Source organism: Chinchilla lanigera, unplaced genomic scaffold (genome assembly GCF_000276665.1).
Source record: "Chinchilla lanigera isolate Chin_1 unplaced genomic scaffold, ChiLan1.0 scaffold00018, whole genome shotgun sequence".
Taxonomy (NCBI): domain Eukaryota; kingdom Metazoa; phylum Chordata; class Mammalia; order Rodentia; family Chinchillidae; genus Chinchilla; species Chinchilla lanigera.
The window spans coordinates 13258994-13282214 of NW_004955419.1; the positions used below are offsets into that span (position 1 = coordinate 13258994).

The window sequence follows — 23221 nt, forward strand, 5'->3', positions numbered from 1 at the left end:
AGAGAGAGAGAGAGAGAGAGAGAGAGAAGGTGGTAAGAGAGAAGGTGGGGTGTAGGAAAATGAAGGCAACACACAAGCTTAAATCTCACATGGTTTCCCTTATATGAAAAGCCCAAAATACAAATAAAGAACAAAATAAAGGACAAGTAATAGGAAACAGGTGAGATAGATCTTTTGCATATGAGAAGAGGACCAAGAGATGGAGGGCGTGAGGACAGATGGGAGAGGAAAAGGATGAAAAAACAGTTACGATGTGTTGTATGTACTTGTCCCAGCTGCCCACAGGAATGCGATCATTATGTGCTGTGACATACATTAATAAAAAAGAAAGAAGGTGAGGTGCCGGGAATAAAGCTAGAATCGACAGCCTGCCGAGGAAGACGCCAAAGGTGGCTCTGGCTGAGCCTGAACCTCATTCCTGCTTTGCTGAGGTCCAGTGCTTCTGTATTCCTCTGTCCCCCAAACACACACACACACACACACACATTTTATTCACACTGCAGAAGGCACAGCTATCCTGAGCCCTAAAATTAGTGGCCCTGATGAACGCAGCCATCACCTCTTGGGGAACTGTGAGCTCCCTCTTACAGCCCATCAGCCATGTCTCCTACCCCTTGAAAGCAGCACTGCTCCTTCCTGCGGGATCGGATCGGGAGGGACACCTGTTACCTGCCAGCCTGGAGGAGTGGGCCCGGCCCCTTCTCCTCCTGTTCCATGCTAGTTGTTCCTATCATATTTCTCCAGCACCCTATGGTTGCCAAATAGGACCTCAAGATGTTACCTCTCCAGAAAGGGAGTTTCTTCCAAGTCCATGGGGATCCTGGTCTCCCCAGATCAGGTTTTTTTTATTAGAAGCTCCTGAAAAGCAGCAGAGATCTGTGTTTGCTGATTCCATAACAACTCCAAAGCCGACAGGGAACAGGTGCTCAATAAATCACTAAAGGAGTGAAGGGTTTGAACTGCCCATCCTGAAGACTGGTTCCAGGCCGGGCACTCACAATTATTCTCTTCTGTCCTTCTCCCAGCACATCTATCTATGTGTGCTTCTTACAACCATTTAACAGGCAAAGAAACCGAGACCCAGCAGGTAGGGACCAGTCGCTGAGCTGGGACTTAGAAGGGCAAGACTCCCAGCCCAGGCTCCTCCCCATTTCCCAGCCAGCTCAACGCTAATAAGCACGCTTGCTTTCCTCTTAGGTACTACGCACCCGCAGCACCTACCTCAGCCCCCAAGGCCTCCTTGCGGCCATCCCGAGGACACCGACGCTCCCTCCAGCTGGACCTAGATAACCTGGAGGAGCTGCACAGGGCCCTGAGCCGGGCCGCACAGGCCGCCGAGAGCGTGCGCTCCACCAGCCAGCAGATGTGCCGGTCGCTGTCAGCCGACCTGCGCCAGGCCCATGGCCTGCAGGGCTCCTGCCTCTTCTGACTCCCTGGAAGCTCCTGGACAGAGGGGACATGGAACACAGCCCAGGAGTCGTCCGGAGGGGCTGACACCCGGAAGGAGCCCACAGCCCCTCCCAGGAGGGTCACCCACCTGCTCAGACTAGTATGCTCTTAACAGAGAGGGCCGTCAGCCTGTCTCCAAGAGGAGCAGCAGCCCAGGGGCTCCAGCCAGTCCAGGAAGTGCTGCGACCAAGGCCACTTCTGTCCAGACAGAGCCTCTGGAACGCTCCTCCCTGGCCCCTGCCCTTGTCCATTATTCTCACGGGTACCATTTACTTTATACACAGATGGACAGAATCTTTGTGCTGGAGAGTCAACCTGTCTTGCCTCCTCCATAGAAGGCGAGAGAATATGGGACAGTCCGGGGGCTCTGGACCCAACCTGTCCCTGCCTCTGACCAGCCACTCTGGGGCACGTGTCTCTGGGAAGGGCCTGGACAAGATCTTGCTCCTACTGACTGGTGGGCAGAGGGGCTTTGGGACCAAGTGGGACACCATAGGATGCGGTGACATGTGCCCTGAACCTCCATGATTACCTCCATGGGCATTTGCAAGGCTCTGCTGGGATGCAGGCCACCCAGAGAGGCCCCAGGAAGCCGTGCACCCCCAGCTCCCTCAGTACCTTGCCTCGAGGCCTGAGCTCTTCCCCCCGCCTCTGTGGCACTGGACTGGTGACCAGTTACCTGGCAAGCCCCAGTCCTTGCTCCCCAACCCCATAGCAGCACAAACCTCAGCATCTCTGCAATGTGTGTGCATTGCAGGCGTTTGTATATTTGAGGCCTTTAAAATCTATTTTCGTTACAAGAACAAAGAAAGAATGATCTTAAAAAACAAAGCGGTTCCCAAAGCCACCTGCATGTGTGTTGTGTGTGGCACCCTTGGAGTGTCTGTTTCAGGCTGCTGGGTGGGGAAGACCTGAGCCCCAGGCGAGCCTTCCCCACAGACCTGCTGCTCCGATGGCCTCAGTTTCCCCACCCTCTCTCCAGGGGAGGTCAGGGCAGGCTTTTGTGATGAGGCCAGGGAAGTTGTACACTCAGTCCGCCACGGTGAGGAGAGACCAGCCATGAGGAGGCTGAGGCCCCTCTGGGTTGGACCCCAGCTCTGTTTGGAGCCCTAAGTGCAAAGTAAGGGTGCAGGGCTCCACCCCAAGGGCTCCAAACACGTTCGCAAGGGAGATGTCAGTTGGTTTCTGGAGCGGCCTCATCCCCAAGTGTCATTGTTGCCTGGGTCACTCAAGTGGGCACCTTGAGGATAGCTTCGTGGAGACCCCACTGGGCTAGGCCCAAGTCCCCCATTCCCCATTGCATGCCCAGCCCTCCCCAGCCAGGCCAAGCCAGGCCAGCAGCCTCTTCCAGGAGGCCTCCACCGGGGCCTTCCTGCCTCCGCCTGATTCCTCTCAAGCTGCCTGCCCAGGTGGCTGGTGAGACGTCTGCAGTGAGGGTTCTCCTCACCCCTCCCCCACTCAGGTTCCTGCCTCAGCTTCCCCAGATGTGTCCACTCAGGTGTTTGGCCTGCAGCAAGAGCAGCGGGCCATCTCCCAGCCCTTCTAGATGGCTCAGAGCCCCTTCACGGGCATTGTCCTCAGCAGACCTGTTCCTACTCCCCTGGTCCTGCCAGTCCTGGGCCTCTGCACCCAGCCTGGGCCCCACCCAGGAACAAATGAATGAGACAGTGGAAGAATGACTGGCAACCTGACTGCCCCCAGCAGGACCTTTATTGATGCAGAGATAAAGCAGAGGCACAGGGGCAAGAGGGGTGAGATGGCCCCAGCCCCTGAGGTGCCGCCCAGCACTGTCCTCCTAGGGCTCCGCCTCTCCCTTTGTCTTCTGTTGCTGCTTCAGCTGACACTTGTTCTAGGACACAGCAGGAGAAGGCAGGGTTGGGACAAGGTAGGGCCTGGAATCTCAGGTGCCTGGCTGGTGCGCCTGGGCCCAGCTGTTGTCTCTCTCTGAGCCTCAGCTTCTTCACCCCCTGAACCCCCAGGGGCTCAGACCCCAGACAGAGCAGGTCTTGCCTTCCTGTTGCCCCTGCTGCATCCTTGGAGAGCACCCCTGAGCCAGCTGGGCACCTGTCCAAGGTCCCCCAGGTGGGCAAGGGCTCTGGAGCAGAAGGCCAGGGCACGGGCTGTGTTCCTGAGCCCTTAAGTGGGCCCGGGTTCAGCCCAGTGTGGAGAGGTGAAGACTCATTGCAACTGTTACTAATGGCATGTCTATGAAAGCAAGTGTCACCGCTCGCCAGCTCTGAGTCAGCGGATACGGTTTGTAGGGAGGGAGGTGTGGAGAAAAGCATTAGGGAGACCATTCTACAGGTCACTGTCCTATGTGACAACAATCAGGACTGAGGGCTTGGATTTGCTGTGGTTTCGGGGACATCACAAGCCTTTCACTGCCAAAGCCCAGGTAGTAAAAATGGTTGGGAGGCAATCACGAGGGCTCCCCCCCCAGGTGGGTCTCTCCCCAGATCCGCCGCCTGCCCGAGGGTCTGCCCTGGTTCCCCAGGGGTTCTCCCTCCTGGGTCCTCACATCGCATCGGTTATCACCTCCCACCCCAGTCTCTGTGGGTCTCCACTGACCCTGCAGGAAAGCCTGTCCTTAAGGCATACACCCGCCTCACTGCACTGCCTGGGTGGCAGCTCCCCCTCCCTGGGCCTCTGGGCTTGGCGCCGGTGCTGGCTCCGGTGGCCCCTGGGTTTACCTTTTTCCAGTCCACATACAGGATCTCCGATGTGTGCAGGCCCACACACTGGATGGCCTGGTGGAACCCCTCCAGTTGCTCAGGGGTGGCTTCTGGCGTGTCAGCTGCACAGGGGTGGAGAAAAAGGGTGAGGGTGCTGCGGAGTAAGGGCCAGGCGGGCTGGGCTGGGCGGGCAGCACCTACTGTAGAAGGAGAGCCCGCGCTTGTGCTCGTCATCCAGGGAGAAGCCCAGCATGAAGCTCCGGGGGTCCCGCAGGAGCAGCAGGTGGGCTACTTGCTCCTTCTCCTTCACTGCGGGAGAAAAGGCACCCGTGACCAATGTGAGCACACTGGGGGCCCATCCCCCAGGTCCCAGTCCTCCCCACCACGGGGCTACACTCACTGCCCTGCACTGAGCACTGTAGGGACACAGGATGGTGGGAGCCTCAGATGACTGCTGTCCCATTTCACAGATGAGAGAGACAAGGCCTGCAGAGGCACCTCAGGGGTGCTATGTGGTGCCAGTCAGTCCTACCCATGTTTGTGTGCAGCTTCGGTGACAGTGGGGCCATGGATGAAGTCTCCACCTGCCAACACATGGGCTCCCACCCTTAGGTTCCAGGGGATTTTAAAGGGTGGCTGAGAGTGGCAGAGCTGGGGCCAGATGTGCTCTGAATTCTAGTTGTAACAACAAGCTGTGTGACCTCAGGAAAACCACTCAGTGTCTCTGTTCTGTTTCCTCATCTGATCCTTCCAATGCCTCCTAGAGGTGTTTGCACACAGTAGGTAGGTTGGATGGAGAGCGCTTCAGACAGTGCCTGGCACACTGTAAAGGCTCAGAAATGTTGACCCCAGAATCAGAGAGGTGTGGGGAACAGGTCTGCCCATGTGCTCTGTGCCCGAAGCCTCCAACGCCCCAGTCCCAGCCCCTTGCCGGCCGTCCTGCCAGAGGGCCGGGCCTCACCTATTTTGGACAAGGTTCCGTTCGCCCTCTGCACCTTCAGGAAGGTGGAGTTCTGGATGCAGCGATCCCCACTAGAGCCAGACAGGAGGAGGCCAGAGGGTGAGAGGCCCAGGAAGACAGGGAAGAAGTGACAACCACTCAGCTGGGCAGTGGTGGAAGTAGGGTGAGCCCCAGGTTCCCCTCCTCACCCTCCTTGAACCCCAAGGGTGAGAAGGGCACAGACTCTCAGGGGAACTCACGTGGTCATGTGCTCCCGGACCATCACTCTGTCTTCCCTGGGGTTCGTGTGAAAGTAGAAGAATGCTGCCTGCACCTCTTGAGCTGACTGTTTATACTCTGGGTTTCGAAAGGCGGAGGCAACGTAAAACCACCTGCGATTGAGCTGTGCAGTGGAGATGTGGGCGCTCAGAGAGGAGAAACCTCTGTGATCCCTCCTTCCCTCCCTCCCTCTCAGGCAGCAGGCAGACCCAGTCCCAGGTCTGGGGCACAGGCCAGAGCTGCGATGGCCCCCAGGGGTGTCCCTTCATGCCCACCATGGAAGGGTCCCCTGTGAGGGTCTCTGTTGTGCTTCTGAGTTTGAAGGCAGAGGGAGGCCACCAGAGTCCCAGGGAGGTCAGACTCTCAGCCTGTCCCAAGAAGAGAAAGGGCAGAACCAGAGCAGGGGGGCCCACCCGGCGGGAGGGTAGAAGCTCAGAGAGGGAGGTGAGGCCCCAGCACTCGGGCAGTGGCCGCCCCAGAACTCACCCAGTCCAGGGTGGCGCTGGTGATGGGCATGGCCGTGACGTTGGCGCAGGCTGGGTTCTGTGGGTTCAGCAGTGGTAGGAGGCACAGGGCTTCCAGGGCCCAGTGCAGCGCCATGCCCAGAGCAGGAGGCGCCCAGAGCCAGGACAGTAGGCGGCTGCGGGCGCAGTGATCTTTATAGGGAGGTGTGGGTGGGGCCGTGGAGCCTGGCTTGGGTGTGCTTAGGGCTGTGACACACCCCGGCCCGTGCTTGGGAAATGCCTTGCGCAAATCCTTCCCCAAAGCCAGCCCGCAGCCCAGGTCTGCCCCGAGTGCCTGACCTGGAATTCACAGAGGCTGAGCTCGCTCATTGCAGACCAAGGTGGGTGTGGGGTTGGCATGCTCTGAGGTCACCTGTGGAGTCCACAGCCATCAACCCGCATCCCATCCCACTGCTGTCCCAGGGAGCTGCCAGGCTGGAGGGAACCCAGCCAGAGGTCAGAGGCACAAGGTACCTTAGGGAGTTCCCAGAAAGTGTGGCTGGGCTGAGGAGCATTTAAGGGTCAAGGTGGGGACTGGGGGCAAATGTGAATTGGATTCCAGCTGTGTGTTCTCACAACTGTGATGCAACAACTTTCACTGGGCCCTGCCCAGCCCTGGAGGCCCAGACATTTCCACAAAGGGGCAGCTCAGTCCAGTGCCTATTTCAGTGAATGCCTTCCTGGAACATTCTCCCAGGATGGGAAACCGGAGTCCATCGTGTCCCTAACCCTGCCCTGGACCAGGGAGCAGCCTCCTCCCCTCACCCATCGATCCTCAGCCCCAGGAGAGTGACCAGCACTTGGGGTTGCAGGGGCAGAACGGTTTCATCACCCTTTTCCATTTTTACCGCATGGGGCCGAGGTTTTATCTATAGGAACAAGCACTGCCAGCAGATGTTATTTTGGGGTGCATACACCTGCGCATTCTTGTTGATTTCATGTATGCTCAGTAATTGTTCATGTTTCAAGGTAGTCTGTAGTCGGGATTTAATTTTTATTGATTTAGTTTTTTTGGTACATGTTTACATACCTAGCAATTGCATGGATCATGGGGAGCTGGTCCATGCCCGCAACAAATCTTCATTCTTGTTATGATCTGCAGTTAGAGTTTTAATGCTGCATAGATTTTCGTTCCCTTATGATGTTTTACTTTAGTCATGCCCATTATACCAATAGCTTTTTTTTAAGTAGAGAAAATAATCTGTATTTTTATTTATTTATTTATTTTTATTTAAAAGAGTAAAAGAAGGATAACATAGTAATAGGGGGATTTACCGAATTACAGACAAAGTGGTAGGACAACATCAATGGTTGTTATTTTACCTATTGGTATCTTCAAGATAGCTTCTCAGGAAAACAAATAGCCAAATAATAGTGAGTTACACACAAAAATGGCAGGAAATTATCAGTGGTGGTTGTACTATACTTTGGTTTCTTCAAAGTGGTTTCTAGGGAAAACAGAGCTATACATGAGTGATCAATTAAATAATCATTGACTATTCTCAATGGCTGTTGTTGAAAACACATAGTAATAAACATACATCCATTTATGAAATAGCATAGGAACAACAGATATTATTACAGAGTTATAGGCAGATTGGTAGGAAATTATCACTGGCTACTGTAATACATGTTGGTATTTTCAAAGTGGTTTCTCAGGAAAACAAAGATATGCAAGAAAGATCTAACAAGTAGTTACAACCTAAGGGTTGTGAAACATAGCAGATTACCTCCTCATCAGTGACTCCTTTCACTGAAGTGTGATGGCTGGAAGGAAGGCCAGGATTGAAAAGAAGGACCGAGAGACTAGCACCAGTGTCCAGCAATAGGCTGTTTACTTTTTCCTCTATAGTCATGATTACATGGGGCTCCTCCTTGAAGATAACGGTCTGGCCAGAGGGAGAAGGCAGAGTATGCCCTGGGCCCCTTCATTCCTGTTGGACCAGCTCGTAAGAGGGGTCTGAGCTCTGAGGCCTTCACTTCAGAGGGCAGTCCAACCTCTAGTGGTCACCTTTACAGTCAGGGCATGGCCCAGGGGGCTTCTTAGGGCAGTCCCTCTTGAGGTGTCCTGGCTTTTGACAACAGTAACAGATGAATGTACTTGATGAGTTCTTCCTGGGGCCCCAAGAATCAGACTTAGGGTCTGTTTCTCTTAGTGCTGCAACAAAGGCAGCTGTTTTTTCTCGGTCTCTTTGTTTTCTCTCCTTGGCCTCCTCCTCCTCATGATTATAAAAAACTAAGGAAGCAATTCTTAGTAACATCTCAAGTGAGCTATCTGGGGCAAAAGCCATTTTTTGTAGCTTTTTTTCTACTATTTGGGGCTGACAGTAATAAACATCTTTGAGAATAGTTTGTCCCTCTACTGACCTGGGATCCAAGGAAGTATGCTTTATCAATGCCTCTTGTCTAAGAAAGCAGAGAGGTGTTCTCTCCATCCTCCAAGTACATTGGGATCCCGCAACCACTTAGTGCCCTCTCCCCAACCGTCAACACAGGTGGCAGGAACATGTGGATGAAGTCCTCGGCCTGCTAGTCAGTCTCAGCACCATCAGGTGCAAAGTGTCCCAGGCAGGTAATCTAGATACGTACCTCCTCCATGAAGGCGCTTCTTCAAAATCTGAATATTGGGCACCTATGTAATCCATGAAGTCTCGGCGCAGACCTCTCCGGAGCTCCACTCGCTCCTCCATCGCAGCCTGTACAGTTAGGGGAAGAATGGCCTCCAGGGGGTTTCCCCAGGTATTGCGCAAGATCCTCCTGGTTTCCAGCTCCCAAAAGGCTACCGCTTCTGCAGTCAGCTCAACCTCTGAGTCGTCGGGCGTTGGAACTCTCGCGTTCTCTGAGTCGTTGTTCATCAGCTGCTCCTCCGCTGACTCCGGACCTTTCTGGCTTTCAAGGGTAGGGTCAAGAGTGACCTGCCCTGTGGCATATTTTCCAAGAGGTTTCTCCATCTCGGGGTAGTTCATGCATATCTCCGGGCAGGCTTATTGTGTCTGTGCTTCTCTGTGGTATGGCGTTTCTTGACTGCACGTCTCCACGCCGCTTCCCAGGCACCGGCAGCCTGCCTTTCCCGGCGGCTGCACGGCCTCTCAAAGCAGGCGCCTGCGGCCTGCATGCCTCCCTGGGTGCCTGCGCTGCGGGGTGTGCTGGACCGTGAAAGGCCTGCACTCCCCAGCCACGCGAGTTCCTGGAGGGGGTGCCTGCAGCCTGCCTGCCTCCCACCAATAGCTTTTTGTTTTATTTTGTTTTTTGTTTCTGAGACAGGTCTCACTACATATTTCAAGCTGACTTTGCATTTACCACATAGGCCAGGCTGGTCTCTAACTCGTGGTGATCCTCCCGCCTCAGCCTCCTGAATCTAGGATTACAGGCTTGTGCCAGTAAGCCCAGCTCTACATCTACAGCACTTAGTAGTTAATTCTTCCTCTCATGGTCAGCGTCAGAGTTACCAGAATGACTTTTAAAAATTACATACTAGCTTGTCTACGAGGAGCATTATGCCAAGGAGCCCTAAAGCAGAAACGGTCCACAAACCGATCAACAAGAAAATGGAGAAACAAACTGTGGCGTCTTCATAAAAGGTGTGACTTAGCTGGGAGGAGAGCCGAATCACCAGCGGAAGCACCCGCACGGAGCAGGCGCCGGAGCGCACAGAGAAATAGGCAGACGCACCAGAGCAGGTATGGGTGATTCCGTTCATGTGAAATTCTAGAAGAACTCAAAGTGTCGGTGACAGCGGCAGCCAGATCTCTGGGTGCCGGCGTAAAAACTTCACTGCGGAGAGGCCGAGAGACCTTCCTGAAGGGAAACGTGGTGTTCAGGCTGTCACCGTGGAGCGGTCACACAGGTGTACCTTTGTGAGAACCCATGGAACTAGAGCCCTAAAACACATTTATCTCACTTTACTTCTAAGTCTGTAAAATTGATTTTTAAATGTTCTCTTTTCAAATGAGAAGAGACAAACCCAAAACACTAAGCATCTTGAATTCTGTCCCAGCTTGGGAATGGGCACGTGAACCTTTCTTCATGTCCTGGTCCAAACTAGATATATCTCTCTCTCTCTCTGTCCTTTCCTCTGCCCTCTCCTGCCTTCTCCTCCTCCTGCCTCCCTTCCCTCCTCCTTCCTTTGCGTTCCCAACACCTTGGGAACATGGTGTTGGTGAGAAGGGCACAGAGCAGGTTCGAGTACTCAGACCCTCACACTGGTGACCAGGTGCTGCCTACACTGTGATCGGGTGGGTGGGAGCATCCACAACAGACTTTGCAGAGGCAGCAGGAGCCCACCTCCCATCCCAGAAGGCTGGCCCAGTCCTTTGTTGGCCACAGAAGTGCTGCAGAGATGTGGGAAAGTTTAAGCATGTGGGTCATGTTGCTCTCAGGAGGATCTCTCTGCAGTGGAAATAAAAAAAGGGGTGAGGTCAGGTGGAGACCTGGAAGGCCAGGGGTGGCTGCCACAGGGGCCGTGGGGGTGAAATGGTACTGAGGACATGGTCAAGGTAGTGTTTATTTCAAGGAGAAGGTGGTGTTGTGTGGGGACGGCACCACTGTTGGACATGGACGATAGAGGCTCCTGCTAGGAACACATGAATTCAGAGACACCCCCCAGCACACACACACACGGAGTTTATTAAATAATGTGGAGAAGGACATTGTATAGTTTACCTTTCAATGTATTACCTACATGGGACTTTGAGCCTGACCAAGCCAAAGATTGTTTGATTCTGGAGGAAGTCAAGCAAAAGCATCAGTGTAAAAGGAAATGAAGGCAGGACGTTAGTCCACGTGGATAGCTGCTGGGACAGCACTAGATACTTTGCTGAGATCTGCCTGAAGGAATGACGACATGATGACTAACAAAGTCAAAGTCCAGTTCCTGTGATAATTAACTGTGCTGTCCTCGCCAATCCCGTTAATGGTTCCTCCCCTTTCCCCTGCTGCTGCTTTTTGTGTGAATCCCAACCAAAGGCTAACGAAAATTGTAATGGAGGCTTCAGGTGTAGAAGCTGCAGCCCCCTGATCCTATCACTTTGTCTCTCTTGTTTTTCTTTTCATCCACTGCACCTCGTTCTTTGGACCTGTCACCCCGCACAGAAACAGACCATATACCGACAAAATAACACTTAAGCTCCCTTGTCCCTTGGGATCAAGTGATCCACAGCCTAAAGCATCCTCTTCCACAACCAACATCGGTCATGCCCCAGGAACACAACTCTGCATCTGGTACTCTCTCCTTCAACCCACCGGCCACCAAGGGTCCCGAGGTTTTACAGAGACGCCACCGCTGATATAGAAGACAGACCCTGCTTCAAGGCTCAGGGAGGACTTAGTGATCGCCGAGGTGAGAGAAAAGATAAATTAGTTCACATCTTATATCCTGTTCCTCAGCCAGAATGCATGACGTTCTGGCATTTTCACCTCTTGCTTCCCACGCTCTGAGTCTGCCGAAGTCAGACCGCAGCAGGCCCAGGAGATTCCTGCAGGAGGGAATGACGTGTGCCACAGGCGAACAGACAAACAACACAGACACCAGGTCCTTCTGGTGGGACAGGGGAGCAAGGCTCCTCTGACACAAAGAGTTGTTTTTTGCTTTATTATATACTTTTGCAATTACATATGAAACTTGGCAGGTTAAACAGTTTTCACTTAGATACAATGCGGTTTCTATTTTAGTTACGGATTCAGACATGGTTGACCAACCATCTGGCCACAACCCTAGCAGGAAATCAAGCACATGAAAGGAAGCAAAAAGATCAGTCACTAGGTGTTCTTGATTAGGTATAAGTTTTCACAGAATTGTTCACTTATGTCCTGGACAACGGGACCCACATTTACAGTATCTCCACCTAGAGCCAGTCCAGCACACACAGGGCATTCGCCTAATGTTTTCCCATGCACTGAGGTTTGTGCAGAGTTCCCCTCCCGTTCTGGTGGGTGAACATTGCCACACAGGAGGTAGGGGACAACGCAAATCTCTGTGGTGGCTTTTACTCCCTCTTTCAACCTTGAAAGGGTGCCTTTTAACTTGGACTCTGATTCCTTAACTACTTTCAGTTCTGACCCTGCAGGTCCCCAACCATTGTTTATCAATAACGCAGTAGATATCTGGAAAGCTATGAATAATAGAGAGTAGACAGAGACTGCACACCCATCCTATGCGGTTCCTGCTTTGCAGATACCCGCTGCCAGTCCTGACTTTGTGAAGAAACTGGCACTGCAAGGTCTCCGGCACCAGTCCACTGTCTTGCAATGCACAGTTGAGGAAGCCACCCTGAGCCTGAAATCAGCGGCATTTGCAATGCTTGCACAAGGGAGCTGAGAAACATCTTGCAATCTTAAGTCACCCCTACTAGCCTTGAATTTGCTTTTAGTTGCATGTAACATAGTACAAGTAGATGTTCATATAGAAAGCAAAAAAGCAGTCTTTTTATTCCTGTGAAAAACTTAAACACAATTTCACCACAAATCAGAGAATAACATATTTAGCACTCTGCGTACCACAATCTTAAAAGAATGACCAAAATGCCACTCAAGGACAAGTCATAGACAAAATGGACTCTGCCTTACAAAAGAGAAATAAATGGATAATAGCATAGAACTCTTTTCATTGAACTAAGAGAAGCTACTAGTAGTATAAATGAAAATAAATTAGCATATCTAATTAAATATTTTGAAACAATGGAGTAGATACCTGGGAAAAATCTGAACTTCTCCCTACTTCTTATATCTCTATCTTCTATTTTGCTGAAATATATATGTGTGTATATTTGGAGTTTTCATATAAGAGAAACCGTGCTGGATAGGTCGGTGGAGCCCTCATTGGGCTTGAATCTGCTCTTGACCTTGGTCGACAAAGCTTGAATGCATCATTTTCAATCATACAAACTTTGGGACAAAGTTGAATGAATGAATGACATGGAGTCCCAAAACTTACCTTTAATACCCTCTGCTTGATTTACACACTTTGCCTTTATATCAACTGGTCTTTGTAATGCCTTGCTTTATAGTAATGAGTCTGTGTGTTCCTTTTGTTCCAGAGCAGAAAGGCAAAGGGGGGGGATGGGCACACTGTAAGACCTCGGACTGGGTTTGCAGGCGGTGCCTCTGCGGTTAGGGCGTGTGGTCCTCAGTGTCCTCACCAGGACTGAGGCTGGCCCTGCAGGGTCTCAGTGTCTACCGAGTGATACTCAGTGTCCACAGGTTCTAGTTCCTCCGGGTGCACCTGGCACCCACCCAGACAAAGCTCCACGCATTTCTGGGGTGTCTGTGTTTCTCTGGGGCTTGCAGTTCTTGGCCAGCCCTTCCCATCCAGTCTCTCTATCTGGCCCTGGAACAGTGTCAAGGGTTTATGAGAAAGACACACAGACATCCTCCTGGCAGTCAGGGATGAGGGGGAAACACTGTCCTGGCTTTACCAGTTGTTAGCTGTGTGACCTAAGACAAATTGCTTCACTTCTCTGTTTCTTGGTATCTCCCCCTACAAAATGGAGATCACACTACTGACTTCATTGGGTACATCTGAGGATACTATAAGTTCATATTTGTGAAATACTTGTTAAATAAGATAAACTTCTTGGTAAGTTCCAGTGATACAGCAACTATCACCATGAGTGCAGTGTCAGGCTGGGGTGGGGAGGAAGGCAGATCTCTAGGTGACTTGTATACAAGGTGTGATCAAGAAACATGGTGTGTGTCAAAATTTAAAAATTACAGTCAAAGATAGAGCACCATTAACGCCCTAGCGATGTCCCCCTTGCTTTGACCACATGTATCCCTTCATTGCTGCCACTTTGAAGAAATTCTGGAATCCTCTTTCATGAGTGTGTTTATGTGTGCTGTTGTGGCTGCCTTGATATCCTGACCTGATTCAAAGCATTTACCTTTCATGGTCACTTTGACATCGGGAAGGAACGTGAAGTTGCATGGTGCCTGACCCAGTGAATAAGGTGCATGAGGACCCAGCACAATGTTTCTGCAAGGCTGCCTTTCTTTTTTTTTTTTTTTTTGGCTTTTCTCCAGTACCGGGAACCAAACTCATGACCTTGCGCTTGCCAGGCAGGCACTTTGCCGCTGAGCTAAATCCCCAGCCCCAAGGCTGCCTTTCTGTCTGATGTCACTTGACAGCAGCATCCACCATACTTTTTTAAAGAGAAAAAAAAACTAAATAACAACAAAGACAAAAACAATAAAAATGATACAGAATTTCAAAACAAGATGATTGGAAATTAACAAGGTTGTTATATCACATATTGTTATCTTCAACAAAGTTGCTCAGATTACCAGATGTAAGAATGCAAAATTGATCAAACAATTAAAGAGCATTAAAATAGTAACAAAAATTAGAAATGATACTGAGCTTCCCTAAACAGGATGGTAGGAATTCAGCAATGGCTGTCCCATTGCATATTGTTGTCTTCAAATTAGTTGTGCTGATGATCAGATGTAAGCATGCTAATTTGGTTTAAAAATTGAAGCATTAAGTGTTTCTTTCAATAAACAAATAGACATTGGTAGTACAATTATCCTATCTATCTATCTATCTATCTATCTATCTATATGTTTTTCCCTTCCTTCTTTCTTTCTTTTCTCTTTTCCTTCATCCCAGTTGTTCCTTCCCTCTGAGCAATTCCTTTCCCTTTCACAATATCTATTGTACCTTTTGGGTTTTATTTACTCTTTCATGTTCTTACACTAGGAATACAAAAAGATGTTTACACATGTGGGTCTGACTTTTTTCACTCATGAGTATGGTCTCTAGTTACACCCATTTATCTATAAAAGCCTTGAGTTTATCTTTTTCATAGCTGAGTAATACTCCACTGTATAAAAATACCACATCTTCTTTTATTCATTCCTCCACTGAAAGGCATTTGGCTTGTTTCCAATATTTAGCTATGACAAATTGTACTGCTATAAACATAGGTGCACATATATTGCTGTGGTATGATGTTTTCAGTTCTTCTGGGTAGTATCTGGGTTAAGTGGGACCTCTGATCTTAGTTTTGTGAGAAATTTCCATACTGACTTCCACAGTGCTTTCACCAGTCTACACTCCCACCAACCATGGAGAAGAGTTCCTTTTTTCCCCACAGCACCTCCAGCATTTGTTCTTGGTTGATTTCTTGATGTTAGCAATTCTTTTTGGGGTGAGATGGAATCTCAGTGCTATTTTAATTTGTATTTCTCAAATGATCTATGATGTTGAACATTTTCTAATATTTATTTGCAATTTTTATTTCTTTATCTGAGAAGTGTGTGTTCATCTCAGATGCCCATTTTTAGATTGGGTCTTTGAATATTGGGGGCCTGATTTTTTTCAATTCTTGATATGTTCTAGATAGAAGTCCCTTGTCTGAGGAACAATTAGCTAAAATATTTCCCAATTAGTGGGTTTTCTTTTTACCCTGTTGGTGATTTCCATGGATGTGCAAAAATTTGTAAATAAGATGAGAACCCACTTGTTGATTCTTTGAAGTATTTCTTGTGCAGTTTGGTTTTTGTTCATGAACTCTCTGCCTACCCTTATATCTTCAAGATTTTGACCTACTTTCTCTTCAAATAGATTTACTGCTTATGTTTTGATATTTAGATCTTTGATCCATTTTGACTTTAGTTTAGTGCGTGGTGATAGACATGAGTCTAGTTTCAGTCTTCAGCATGTGGAAAGCCAATTTTCCCTGCACCATTTATTAAAGAGGCTATGTTTCTTCCAGTGAATGTGTTTGACCCCTTTGTCAAAGATAAGTGACTGAGTGTGTTTGTCATCTAATCTGTTCCATTGATCCTCAGGTCTGTTTTTTTTGCCAGCACCATGCTGTTTTAATCACAGTAGCTTTGTAGTATAGTTTAAAGCAGGGTTTGTGATGCCTCTTGCCTTTCCTTTGTTACCCAGTATTGCTTTTGCTATTCTAGGTCTCTTTTTTGTTCCAGATGAATTTTAGGAATGTTTTCTCTAGATCTGTGAGGTATACTAATGGTATTTTAATTGGGATTGTACTGAATCTGTACCACAATTTTGAGAGTATGGCCATTTTCACAATGTTAGTACCTCCTATCCATGAGCAAGGAATATCTTTCCATTTTCTGAAATCCTCTTCAATATCTTTTCTCAAAGTACTGTAATTTTCACTGTATAGTTTTATTTACTTTAAAGAGAGAAGAACACAAACTAACAAAACAAGACAAAAAAACACAAAAGCTGTAAAAATGATACAGAATTTCAAAACAAGATGATAGGGAATCAACAATGGTTGTTGTATTACAAATTGTTATCTCAAAGTATTTGCTCAGATTACCAGATATAGGCATGCAAGATTGATCAAACAATTAAACATTAACTGTTCCTTTCAATAAGCCAATAGAAATTACTAGTATAATTATCTTATCTATCTATCTAATTCCCCTTCCTTCTTTCTTTCTTTCTTCTTTCCCTTATCCCAGTTGTTCTTTCTTATCTAGCAATTTCTTTCCCTTTCTCAATATCTATTGTACCTTTCAGTTTTATTTTACTCTTACAGGTTCTTACACCAGGGAGACAAAATGGTGTTTACACACACAGGTCTGATTTATTTCACTTATGAGTATGATTTCTAGTTATATCCATTTACCTATAAAAGCCTTGAGTTTATCTTTCTTTATAGCTGAGTAATATTCCATTGTATAAAATACCACATTTTTCTTTTTTTATTTTAAAAAATAAAAGAAAGAAAATATATTAACAGACAGACATCCATTTACAAAATAGCATAAGAACAATACAGACAAAACAGGGTCACAGACAAAGTTGTAGGAAATTAACCATGGTTGTTGTATTACTTATTGATAACTTCAAAATGGTTCTCAGGAAAACAAATAGCGATATCCAATATTGATCAAACAAGTAATCATTAACTGTTCCTTTCTGTAGAGCAATATGACAGTAGTACAAATATGTTAGCTATCCTGTATATGTGTACTTATGTAATTTCCCCTTCTTTCCCTTCTCTTTTCCCACACCTCAGTTGCCCTTTACTTTTGAGCATTTTCCTTTCATTTCACAATGTCTATCATACCTCCTAGTTTTTCTTCACTCTTTCAGGTCTTACACTAATGAGACAATACGATGCTTGCACATGAAGGTCTGATTTATTTCACTTATGAGTATGGTCTCTAGTTGTGACCATTTACCTATAAAAGCCTCGAGTTTATTTTGCTTTAAAGCTGAGTAATATTCCATTATATAAAAGTACCACAATTTTTTTATCCAATCCTCAGTGGATGGACATTTGGGTTGCTTCCTCAATTTAGCAATTACAAATTGCTCTGCTATGAACATGGGTGCACATATATCGCTGTGATATGACATTTTCAGATCTTCTGGGAAAATACCCAGAAGGGGAATAGCTGGGTTGAACAGAACCTTTAGATCTAGTTTGCTGACGAATCTCCAAACTGATTTCCACAGTGAAAATACTACATTTTTCTTATCCACTCCTCAGTTGATGGGCATTTGGGTTGTTTCCAAAATTTTTCTATGACAAATTGTGCTGCTTTAAACATGGGTGCACATATACCACTGTGGTATGATGCTATTAACTCTTCTGGGAAAATACCCAGTAGGGGAATGGCTAGGTTAAACGGGACTTCTAATCCTAGTTTTTAAAGGAATCTCCAGATTGATTTCCAAAGTGGTTGCACCAATCTACATTACCACCAACAGTGGAGAAGGGTTCCTTTTGCCCCACAGCCCCTCCAGCATTTGTTGATGGTTGATTTCTTGATGGTAGCCATTCTTACCGAGGTAGGATGAAATCTCAGTGTGGTTTTAATTTGCATATCTCGAATGACCAATGGTGTTGAACATTTTTTGGTGTATTTATTTGTCACTTGTATTTCTTCATGTGAGAATTGTGTATTCATCTCAGATTCCCATTTTTGGATTGGGTCTTTGAATTTGGGGGTGTCTGAGTTTTTTCAATTCTTTATATGTTCTAAGTATAAGACCTTTGTCTGAGGGACAGTTAGCTAAAATGTTTTTCCACTCTGTGGGCTGCCTTTTCACTCTATTGGTGATTTCTTTCGAAGTACAAAAGCTTCTTAATAGGGCAACATCCAAGTTGTTGATTCCTTGAAGTGTTTCCCATGGAGTTTGGATTTTGTTCATAAATACTGTACCTACCCGTATGTCTTCAAGATTTTGGCCGACTTTCTCTTATGGTAGATTTAGTGTTTGTGCTTTTATATTTAAATCTTTGATCCATTTTGACTTAGGTTGAGTGCATGGTGATAGACATGGGTGCAATTTTAGTCTTCGGCATATAGAGAGCCAGTTTTCCCAGCACCATTTTTTAAAGGGCTATCTTTCTTTCAGTGAACATATTTGGGCCCTTTGTCAAAGATAAGGTGCATAAGTGTGTTTATAGTTGTGGTCACGTCTTCTAATCTATTCCACTGGACTTCAGGTCTGTTTTTTTTTTTTTTTTTTTTTTTTGTAGTACCATGCTGATTTTATCACAGTAGCTTTGCAGTATAATTTCAAGTCAGGGATTGTGATGCCTCCTGACTTGACTTTGTTGCCCAGGATTGCTTTGCTAAGTTCTATTCTGGTTTCAGATGAATTTTAGCAATATTTTCTCTACTTCTGTGTGGTATCCTAATGGCATTTTGATTGGGATTGCATTAAATCTGTATAACAATTTTGGAAGTGTAACCTTTTTCACTATGTTGGTTCTTCCTATTCATGAGCAAGGGATATCTTCCCATTTTCTGATATCCTCTTCAATCTCCTTTTTCAGAGTACTGTAATTTGCAATATATAAATCTTTTACTTCTTTTGTTAGATTGATTCCTAAGTATTTCAGTTTTTTGGATGATGTTGTGAAGGGTGTGGCTTCCCTAATTTCTCTCTCAATAAGTTTGTTGTTTGTGTACAGGACTACTATTGATTTTTTAGTACTGATTTTGTGTCCAGCCATGCAACTGAACTTGTGATTAACTTCAGGAATCTTGTGGTGGAGTTTTTGGGGTCTTCTGTGTAGAGTATCCTGTCATCTGCAAATGATAATTTAACCTCTTCCTTTCCTACCTTTATTACATTTATTTCTCTCACTTCTCTAATTGCTCTGGCTAATGTTCCCAGAACTCTGTTGAAATGGAGTGATGATAGTAGACATCCTTGTCCTGTTCGTGATTTTAGAGTGGAAGCTTTCATTTTTTTGTCCATTTAGTATGATGCTGGCTCTTGGTTTGTCATAGATGGCTTTTATCAGATTGAGATAAAGACCATCTATTCTAATTTTTTGTAGGGTTTTTATCATGAATGAGTGTTGGACTTTATCAAAAGCTTTTTCTCCATCTATTGAGATCATCAGGTGATTTTTGTCTCTGGTTCTGTTGATATGGTGTATTACATTGATTGATTTGTGTATGTTGAACCATCCCTCCCCTCCTGGGATAAATTCCACCTGGTCATTATGTATAATCTTAATAATTTGTTGAATTCTATTTGCTAGTATCTTATTGAGGATTTTTGCATCTATATTCATTAGGGAGATTGGCCTGTAGTTCTCTTTTTTGGTTGTATCTTTCTCTGGTTTTGGTATCGGGATAATACTTGCCTCCAGGAAAGTTAGGGAGTATTGCTTCTCTTCCATTTCATTAAAGAGTTTGAAGAGTATTAGCATTAGATCTTCTCTAAATTTCTTGTAGAATTCAGCAGTGAATCCATCAGGACCTGGGCTTTCTTTGTTGGTAAGTATTTAATTACATTTTCAGTCTCATGAAGTGATATTGGGTATTCAGAATTTTTATATCTTCTTGATTCAGATTTGGTAATTCATATGTATCTAAGAATCTGTCCTTTTATTCTGTGTTTTCCATCCTGTGAGAGTAAAGATTTTTGGAGGTAGGTATTGATGACTTTCTGAATTTCCACAGGATCTGTAGTGACTTTACCCTTAGCATTCCTCAATGCATGAATTTGAGTCTTTCCTTTTTCTGATAAGGTTGCCTAAGGGCTTATCAATTTTATTTATTTTCTCAAAGAACTAACTCTTTGATTCATTAATTACTTGTATTGTTTTCTTGGTTTCCATTGTATTAATTCCTGCTCTGATCTTTATAATTTCTTGCTTTCTATGGGCTTTGGGTTTGTCTTGCTCTTCTTTTTTTAGAAGCTTGAGGTATAACATTAGAGTGTTTATTTGTGCTCATTCTGTTTTCCTGATGTGAGAATTCACCACTGCAAATTTCCCTCTTAATATTGCTTTCATTGCCCACATAGTATGTGGTGTATTTGAGAGAACATTCTATGTGCAGCTGAGAAGAATGTTTATTTTGATGATGTTGGGTGGAACAGTCTAAAAACATCTACTTAGTCCTTTTATTCACAGGTTTGGTTCAGTTCTTTTATTTCTTTGCTATTTGTTTTTTTGTCTAGTTGATCTATCTCTTTGTGACCATGGGGTATCAAGATCTCCCAGTACTATTGTATTATCGCTTATTTTTATTTTTCAAGTCTATTAATTGTCTTAAATAGTTGGGTGCTGCTGTATTTGGTGCATATATATTTATGATTGTTATCACTTCCTCTTGAAGTTTCCCCTAACAAGTATGTAGTGACCTTCTTTATCCTTTTTGACCATTCTTGGTTTGAAGTTGACATTGTCTGAAAAAAGAATAGCTACTCTTGCTTTTTTGAATGGTTCCTGCTGTGTGGAAGATTGTTTTCCATCCTTTGCTTTTCAGTCTATGAATTTCCTTTCACATTAAATGTGTTTCTTGTATACAGTATATTGCTGGATCTTGTTTCTTGATCCCCTCTGCCAGTCTGCTTCTTTTGATTGGTGAATTGAAGCCATTTACATTGATGCTTATAACTGATATTTATTGGCTTATCTTAGTCATGGTATTTTCCTGCAGTTAGTTCCCTGCTTTTCCCCTCTGTTTAATTGCTTGCCCTGCCTGGTGGTTTCTCTCTGTTGTTGTTCTTGGAATTGTGGTCATTTTTATCTCTGTCTTGAATATTATTAGTACTCTTTGTAGCACTGGTTTAGTGTTCATAAATCTTTCTGTTGTTTGTCATGGAGGTATCTTACTTCTCCATCAATTTTGAAAGATAGTTTTGCAGGGTATATCAATCTGGGCTGGAAGTTGTATTCTTTCAGGAATTGAAGTTCTTCACTCTGAGCTCTTCATGACTATAGGGTTTGTGTTGAGAAGTCTGCCACCATTCTGATGGGTTTTCCTTTATAGGTGATCTGTTTCTTTCCTCTAACAGTATTTTTTTTTCCAGTACCAGGAATCGAACTCACGACCTCACTCTTGCCAGGCAGGCACTGTGCCACTGAGCTAAATCCCCAACCCCAAGTTTTTAATATTTTGTTCTTGTGCTGAGTTTCTGGAATCTTGATTATTATATGTCTTGGTGTGGTTGTATTTTGGTCAGGAATGTTTGGTTCTAAATGCTTCATTTGTTTGTATGTCAAATGCTTTATCCACACTTGGGAAGTTTTCTGCCATCATTTCTGTTTCCAACTTTCTCAATGATCCCAATCAACCTTATGTTATTCTTCCCTGCTTCATCTTGTAGATGTTGGATTGATTTTTCATGGTCTCTTGCTAATTTTAGGATATGTTTCTTTTCATTATCACTGTCTGGAATTCTGTATGCAAGATCTGAAATTCTATCCTCTTCTTCATTCAGCCTGTTGCATATATTTTCAATGGAGGTTTTAATCTCTTGGATTTCTGTTTGGATCCATTTCAGAGATTCCATTTTTTTCCTATGCTGGGCATTATTTGTTTCCATCATTTTTCTAAGGTCATCTATTCTTTTACATGTGTCTTCCCTAACATCTTGGATTTTAAGCACCTTTTCTTTCTGTACCTGAAAGATTATTTTCTCCATAACCTTTTCCACTTGTTTTTTCACTTCTGCTGTATCATTTCAGAAAGTTTCAGTGTTTGATTTCCAATATCTTCTATCTTCTTGAGCTCTGGACTTATCCTGGCTGAGATGGTGGTCTGGGGTTGCATTTTGCTTCTGCATCTTGTCACTTTCTATTTTCTGTTTTCTTTTGTTTTCCATTTGATACTTGCCAATTTCTTATTATTATACAGTTTTATTGTTAGTATTTAGTTTTCCTTAGAGGGTGTCTGTTCTTCGGGGATGTCTTCTAGATGTAGGTGGTTTCTTATAGCTATCCCAAGGCCCTAGCTTCCCAATTTGTAAAGGATGCAAGATTACTATTTGGCTCAAGCCCTAATCCTTTTATACTGAGCTGTAGTGGTCATTATAAACTCATACAGTCAGTGTTATCACACAGTGGAGAAAAACTGTTTATAACATGTATGACATCCTGATTAAAGTAGTACAGTTAGTAATAACAGTAGTATCAAGTGTAGCTTAACTACTGATGAACTATGCTAACCATTAACCTCTTACCTCTGACCATGGGAGCAAACTCTAAAATTCTGTAACAAAATCAGACATATATTGTGCACTTGCATGCATGATTTTCCCTTTTCCTTTCTTTCTTTCTTTTTTTTTTTTTTTTTTTGGTACCAGGAATTGAACTTGGGACCTTGCACTTCCCAGGCAGGTGTTTGCACCACTGAGATATATCCCCAGCTCTTTTTTGTTTGTTTGTTTGTTTGTTTTTTGTTTTTTTGAGACAGGGTCTCACTATGCAGTTCAGGCTGCCCTTGAGCTCACTTATGTAGCCCAGGATGGCCTTGAACTCACAACGATCCTTCTGCTTCAGTTTCCCAAGTGCTGGAATTACAGGCTTGCGCCACCACTCCTGGCAATTTTCCCTTTATTCAGGTGATTTTGCCCTTCTCTTGGGAGCAGGGGGGTTAATATGGTTAGAGGATAGGCTAAAGTGATGAGTGAGGTCAAATATAGTAGAGTCAGGGCTGGAAATTAAAGGATGATCACCCAAGTTTTGGGAAACTGGACAACACAGGAGGGAAAGAATAAAACAGAATACAAAAGAGTAGTTAGAAAGAGCAGAGACAATGTTTACTCACTTGAAAGTTTAAATCAAGAAATAGTTGCAGATAGAAAGAAAGTGAGACTATAGAAGAGAATGAAAAAAGGTAAGAAACCCAAGCAATGAAACAAAGAAGGGAAAAAGAGAAAGAGAATGAAAATGAACCAGAGGAAAAAAAGAAAGAAAAAGGAGATGAGAAAAAGAGAGCAGAGAAAAATAGAAGGAAAAATAAAAACCCCAAAACCAAAAATAACTACAGAATACTGAAGAAAATAACATGACATCCAGTCAGCCAGGAGAGGGATATCCAATCAGACAAACAAGGGAGAATGAAAGTAGTAAAATACCTCTGGTGTTTACAGTTCTGTGATGGTGTCAGTATTTAATCCCAGAAATGTGTTGGGTGTG

At 45.3% G+C, this 23221-nt stretch overlaps 2 protein-coding genes across 2 annotated transcripts in view; one reads left to right on the forward strand and one right to left on the reverse strand.

Moving 5' to 3' along the window:
* Positions 1-2296, forward strand: part of Akna (AT-hook transcription factor) — a gene marked incomplete in the record, with an annotated part of 43230 nt that extends 40934 nt beyond the window's left edge. The window contains 1 exon segment of the mRNA XM_005382635.2: positions 1198-2296. Within this exon segment, the coding sequence (XP_005382692.2) occupies positions 1198-1429 (232 nt within the window).
* Positions 2297-3125: 829 nt separating this feature from the next.
* On the reverse strand, positions 3126-5993 carry Orm1 (orosomucoid 1). Its single transcript, XM_005382643.2, has 6 exons — positions 5827-5993; positions 5322-5464; positions 5083-5153; positions 4323-4430; positions 4140-4243; positions 3126-3298 (listed from the first exon to the last, which is right to left on the reverse strand). Exons 1-6 carry the CDS (start codon positions 5938-5940, stop codon positions 3245-3247), a joined length of 594 nt encoding a protein of 197 aa, XP_005382700.1. The 5' UTR covers positions 5941-5993; the 3' UTR covers positions 3126-3244.
* Between the last annotated feature and the right edge of the window lie 17228 nt (positions 5994-23221).

What these genes read in the sequence shown, in the direction of transcription:
- Orm1 (XM_005382643.2), bottom strand. Translation starts at nt 5,940, where the DNA reads ATGGCGCTGCACTGGGCCCTGGAAGCCCTGTGCCTCCTACCACTGCTG. An exon ending in CCAGCGCCACCCTGGACTGG is followed by an intron (nt 5,465 to 5,826) that starts GTGAGTTCTGGG and finishes TCCACTGCACAG; the next exon opens with CTCAATCGCAGGTGGTTTTA. An exon ending in GCGCGGGCTCTCCTTCTACA is followed by an intron (nt 4,244 to 4,322) that starts GTAGGTGCTGCC and finishes ACCCCTGTGCAG; the next exon opens with CTGACACGCCAGAAGCCACC.